Here is a 6,317-nt window from a genome sequence, read left to right as displayed (position 1 = left end):
GTTTAATTCTATAGTCTAGTCTATAACTAACATAATGTATAGTACCGGCTGGGGCCTCAGGTTTAATCTATAGTCTAGTCTAATAACTAACATAATGTATAGTACCGGCTGGGGCCTCAGGTTAATCTATAGTCTAGTCTATAACTAACATAATGTATAGTACCGGCTGGGGCCTCAGGTTTAATCTATAGTCTAGTCTATAACTAACATAATGTATAGTACCGGCTGGGGCCTCAGACTTAATCTATAGTCTAGTCTATAAACTAACATAATGTATAGTACCGGCTGGGGCCTCAGACTTAATCTATAGTCTAGTCTATAACTAACATAATGTATAGTACCGGCTGGGGCCTCAGACTTAATCTATAGTCTAGTCTATAACTAACATAATGTAATGTACCGGCTGGGGCCTCAGACTTAATCTATAGTCTAGTCTATAACTAACATAATGTATAGTACCGGCTGGGGCTCAGACTTAATCTATAGTCTAGTCTATAACTAAATAATGTATAGTACCGGCTGGGGCCTCAGCTTAATCTATAGTCTAGTCCTATAACTAACTCTGAGGCCCCAGCCGGTACTATACATTATGTTAGTTATAGACTAGACTATAGATTAAGTCTGAGGCCCCAGCCGGTACTATACATTATGTTAGTTGACTGTCGTGTGGTTCTCTGTTCCCTGAGGTATCATTTTGTATAGCTGTGTTGTACTGTCTCACCTGGAACATCTTTCTTGTCCTCCTGTTTGTTGGTCTGAGCCTCCACAGCCTTCACCACCTGACCTGAGCAGCATGCTGCACATGGAGAGAGAGAACGTTTAGTAACTGTGCACACTGATGTCCCATTTAACACAGGGAGGGAACCCAACTGAAACTGTGTGTGTATGTGAGTGTGTGTGATTGTTACCCTGTCCGCTGGGCTTGGCTTTGAGGATGTAGAACATGATGATGAGGACGATGGCGATGGCCATGATGAAGATGGTTGACATGGCAATGATGAGAGCGGTTGCTAGGTGACCCTGTCCTGTGGGGTCTTTGTGAGGGTGAGGGAACATGGTAGTACTGGTGGTTGAGACACTGGGGACTTTGGTAAGCATGCCTGGAACACACAGATACTACACAGTTACTACACAGATACTACACAGTTAATTAATCTAAGGGAAGCCATGTTCCCCATGATGCCTTACCCCTCAGGGGTGTGTGCTTAGTCCCCTCCTGTACTCCCTGTTCACCCACGACTGCATGGTAGGCCTGATCACTGACGATGATGAGACAGCCTATAGGGAGGAGGTCAGAGACCCGGCAGTGTGGTGCCAGGACAACAACCTCTCCCTCAGTGTCAGCAAGACAAAAGAGCTGATCGTGGACTACAGGAAACGGAGAGCCGAGCACGCCCCCATTCACATCGACGGGGCTGTAGTGGAGCAGGTCGAGTGTTCACATCACTAAGGATCTATCATGGTCCAAACACACCAACACAGTCGTAAAGAGGGCATGACAGCACCTCTTCCCCCCCAGGAGACTGAAAAGATTTGGCAAGGACCCTCAGATCCTCAAAAAGTTATCCAGCTGCATCATTGAGAGCATCTTGACTGGCTGCATCACTGCTTGGTATGGCAACTGCTTGGCATCCGACCTCAAGACGCTACAGAGGGTACATCACTGGGGCTGAGCTTCTTGCCATCCAGGACCTCTATACCAGGCGGTGTCAGAAGAAGGCCCTAAAAATTGTTACAGACTCCAGCCACCCAAGTCATAGACTGATCTCTCTGCTACCGCACGGCAAACGGTACCGATGCACCAAGTCTCTGACCAACAGGACCCTGAACAGCTTCTACCCACAAGCCATAAGTCTGATAAATAGTTAGTTAAATAAATAACTACCCGGACTATTTGCATTGACCCTTTTTTAACAAACTTTTTTGACCCGTCACGTACACTGCTGCTACTGTTTACAACCTCAATTACCTCATTCCCCTGCACATTGACTCAGTACTGGTACCCGTTGTATATAGCCAGGTTATCTTTACTCATTGTGTATCTATTATTACTTTATTATTTCTCTATTTTCTTTCTCTCTGCATTGTTGGGAAGGGCCTGTAAGTAAGCATTTCACTGTTAGTCCACACCTGTTGTTTACGAAGCAATTTGATTGGATGATTTGTCTACAACACTGTGCCCCTCTCAACCTTTATACCCTACAGAATAGTCTTCAGCGCCTCAGTGGGTCTGCTGCTCTCTCTCTCTCTCTCTCTCTCTCCCTCCCTCTCCCTCTCTCTCTCCCTACAGGGAGACATCAAAATAGACCAAGGCTTTCATACTAAACTGGTCTCATAGTCTAGACGTAACAGAATAAATGTAAAGCCGGGACACTGAAATTAGTATGATATGTTACGTTTGGTATGGTTTCTTGTTCAAATCTCATCACGGACAACTTTAGCATTTTAGCCTTCCTCTAACCTTAACCCTTAAACCTAACTCCCATCCTTAACCCTTAAACCTAACTCCCATCCTTAACCCTTAACCCAACTCCCATCCTACCCTTAAAACCTAACTCCCATCCTTAACCCTTAAACCTAACTCCATCTTAACCCTTAAACCTAACTCCCATCCTTAAACCCTTAAACCTAACTCCCATCCTTAACCCTTAAAACCTAAACTCCCATCATTAACCCTTAAAACTAACTCCCATCCTTAACCCTTAAACCTAACTCCCATCCTTAAACCCCTTTAAACCTAACTCCCATCCTTAACCCCTAACCCTTCACCCCTAGAAATAACATTAGCTAGCTAGCTAACATTAGCGTTAGCCACCTAGCTAACTTTAGCCACAACAAATTGAATTTTGTAACATATCATACATTTAGCAAATTCGTAACATATTGTACGTTTAGCAATTTTGTAACATCATATGAATTGTAATTCGTAACATCTTTATGATGGACTTCCACAAATTAACCAAACTATACGAAACGCTAACATATCATACTAAATGGAGTGTCTCGGATTTACGTACAGAATCATACAAAATGCTCTGAGCACCACATTGTTCCTACAGTGAGACATCAGAATAGACCAAGGCTTTCAACCCTACAGACAGACATCAGAATAGACCAAGGCTTTCAACCCTACAGACAGACATCAGAATAGACCAAGGCTTTCAACCCTACAGACAGACGTCAGAATAGACCAAGGCTTTCAAACCTACAGACAGACATCAGAATAGACCAAGGCTTTCACCCTACAGACAGACATCAGAATAGAACAAGGCATTCAACCCTACAGACAGGCATCAGAATAGAACAAGGCGTTCAACCCTACAGACAGACATCATCTCCTCTAAAGCTTTTGGACATCTTTATGCTGCTTCAGACTTTATTTATTCACTGATCAGATCAGACTGACGAGGTCTATCATTGTATGAGACTGCTGCAGTTACATTAGACAAACCTGGGTTCAAAGTTTAAACCCAGTCTGTTACAGTAGATTGTGGTAAACAGAGGCCAGACAGAGGTGGTATAGATATGTATAGATGTATATAGCCTGGAGAGGTGGTATGACAGGCTGCTGTTGAAGAGAAGACCCAGTGCATGTAGAAACATGTTAATCATCTTTTTCATGCCCTCCAAACGTTTTAATTATCACACCGCGCCATGCTGGGAGCTAGCTGGGCTCAGCGGTAACACACACACACGCACACACACACACACACACACGCACACTGAGCTGGAAGCCGGAGTAATTGACAGATTACTTGGCGAGTGCTAGCCTGTCTTGACCCTGAGCTAGTAACTCTATGCTTCAACTACATATTTCAAGACTTCATTTAAAACACTTAATTAAAATGTACCCTCACACGTTCACTCCCTCCCTCTCTTCCTCCCTAACTCACTCCCTGCCTGGAAGAAACAATTAGACACTTGTTAAAAGGTTTGTGTTTGTTGGTATACACTCATCTGTCCTCCTCCCTCCTTCCCTCCCTCCCATCCTCCTCATAGCAGCTTCCAATCTGTTTGAGCTTTTCATATTTCAAAACACAGTCATTCAAATTACACAATAACATATATATTAATTTCCGGTCAAAACAATGTGCCAGTGAGTGTTGGTTTGAGCGACGGACACAAAAACAATTCCTGGGTTTGAGCATTACCATGAGGAAGCAGTTCCAGACGCTGACGAGTTAACATCATGCTGCCTCGCACTGTGCTCTGTCTGTCTGTCTGTCTGTGTTCATTAACTGGCCACAGCCCTCACTCGCCTGACCTTACAGTGATCGCTCTCCGTCCCTCTCTGACCGTGATTCTGTAAAACAGTGTGTTTGTGTTGTAGAAGTAGTAAAGTATAGTAGAACGTACACTCTTTAGTGTTGCGCGGTGCGTTCTGACACGAGTGACAGACCATCCCATACAGGTTCCTGGGCCGGTTCTCCTGGATGTAATACCTGACAGAAAGGAAACACAGAGAGAACCTTTAGAGAACAATACTGATACAGTACCTAGTATTGTCTTCTTATATACAGAGAGATGTTAGATATGGTGTGAATATGTACGTATTTGACAGGAGAAGTGTCTCAATAATAGCTGAGGTGAAAAGGCTGAACTGACTGCTGTATTGATGCCCAGAGGGGAAGGAGTGATACTGTATACCATTAGGTTAGATAAGGTATTATATAGCCCTGAGCTGTGACAGAGGACGAGAAAGGAAGCTGCTTCAGAGCGTGGCGTCCTCTAGGCCTCTAGGGCAGACAGGCTATCATTAATCAGAGATGACTATTAAACCAAATTCAATCAAACACCAACACCCGATCTCCAGGTTAGAGCACCGACAAAGCATTAAACGTGAGATTAATAAAACGATTTTAGTATTTCGATTCCATCACAGCAGCAGTCAGACAGTGTTCAGTATCGCTGCCCCCAATACAGTACAGCTGAAAGAGAGTAGCTATTAAAGCAGTCAGTAATGTTATGCTAAAACACTCCAGTCTGTATATTGACTTTAAACTCAATTGAAACCAGAGAATGCCTTTGAGGTTGTCCAATCACTGAATGATATCATATGGTAGCGAGGGAGAGGCAGAGAGAGAGCAAAGGATGATATATGAGAGAGAGAGAGGAGAGAGAGAGAGAGAGAGAGAAGATGAGGAAAGACGAGAGGAGAGATGAGAAGAGAGATGAGAGAGAAGAGAAGAGAAAGAACGAGAGGAGAGAGAGAGAAGAAGAGGAGAAGAGAGAGAGAGACCGACGAGAGAGAGAGAGAGAGAGAGAGGAGAGAGAAGACGAGAGAGAGAGCCAGAGAGAGAGAGAGAGAGAGAGAGAGAGAGAGAGAGAGACAGAGGAAGAGAGAGAGAGAGAGAGAAGAGAGAGAGAGATGAGAGAGCAGCAGAGAGAGGAGAGAGAGAGAGAGAGAGAGAGAGAGAGAGAGAGATCAGACCAGACCTTTAAATTCAGTCCTGTAACAGTTTATATCTTCTTCCTGCCTCCATGTTGGTGGGTGACCAGATGGCAGCTGGGTAATTGAGGCTGGTAGCGTGGCCAATGGAGGGTTAGCCTAGGCTGTGTGTGTGATATGGGAGTTGTGCGGGACAAAGTCCTATGGGGTGGTCCTGTCTTATCAATGACACTCTTGATAGTAGAGTGTGTAGGCTTGTGTGTTTGTATGTGTATATTGTGTGTGCTGTATGTGTGTACATACCCAGGTAAGCAGGGTCCACAGTCTGCGTCACTGTCTGGTGTTCCAGGTGTGAGTACTGTAGCGCGTACAGACCTTCACATCCTTATGTCTCCTGCAGATCTCATACTCCCCTTTGAGTACTTCCCGCCGAACAAGACACACACACATGTCCTCATCCTTAGTCCCATAGCCACAGTTCTGACAAAACACACATAAACAATGTTAGACATGTGTTATGCATGTGTTGGGCTCACATACACATACACACACACACACCAATGCACTTGAAACGAGTGGTGCTGTTCATAGACCAGTGTGTTAGTGTATATACTAATGCTGCCTTCTGTGTTCTGCTGAGCCCAGCCTAGATCTGACAGTCCGAGTCTGAGACTAAAGACGTGAAATGTGATCGCTAACAAGACAGGACATGAGTCATTTTGAACTGATCTTGTGTAGTTTGTCTACAGATGTAGCATCTTCATTTGATCACCCTGTTGCGGGATAATTTGCAATTCAGGAAATGTGAAATGTATAGTGTATTTCAGTTTTAAAAAGGTTAATGAAAGTTTGTAATTTCACGAATGATGCATCAACCACCACAAAAATGTCCATTAATTAAAATCCACATAATAATTCAAATTTCTGT

The 6,317-nt window shown here is 44.0% G+C and overlaps 1 protein-coding gene across 1 annotated transcript in view; it reads right to left on the bottom strand.

Annotated features, from left to right (window-relative positions):
- The window catches only part of LOC111978013 (tumor necrosis factor receptor superfamily member EDAR-like), a 51,409-nt gene that overhangs the window by 13,262 nt on the left and 31,830 nt on the right, over positions 1-6,317 (bottom strand). The window contains 5 exon segments of the mRNA XM_024007771.3: positions 722-796; positions 909-1,100; positions 4,357-4,442; positions 5,693-5,761; positions 5,763-5,869. Of these exon segments, the coding sequence (XP_023863539.1) occupies positions 722-796; positions 909-1,100; positions 4,357-4,442; positions 5,693-5,761; positions 5,763-5,869 (529 nt within the window).

This window comes from Salvelinus sp. IW2-2015, linkage group LG2 (genome assembly GCF_002910315.2).
Source record: "Salvelinus sp. IW2-2015 linkage group LG2, ASM291031v2, whole genome shotgun sequence".
NCBI lineage: Eukaryota > Metazoa > Chordata > Actinopteri > Salmoniformes > Salmonidae > Salvelinus > Salvelinus sp. IW2-2015.
Note: the sequence above shows the minus strand (reverse complement) of the source record. Positions and strands in the feature narration are given on the sequence as shown.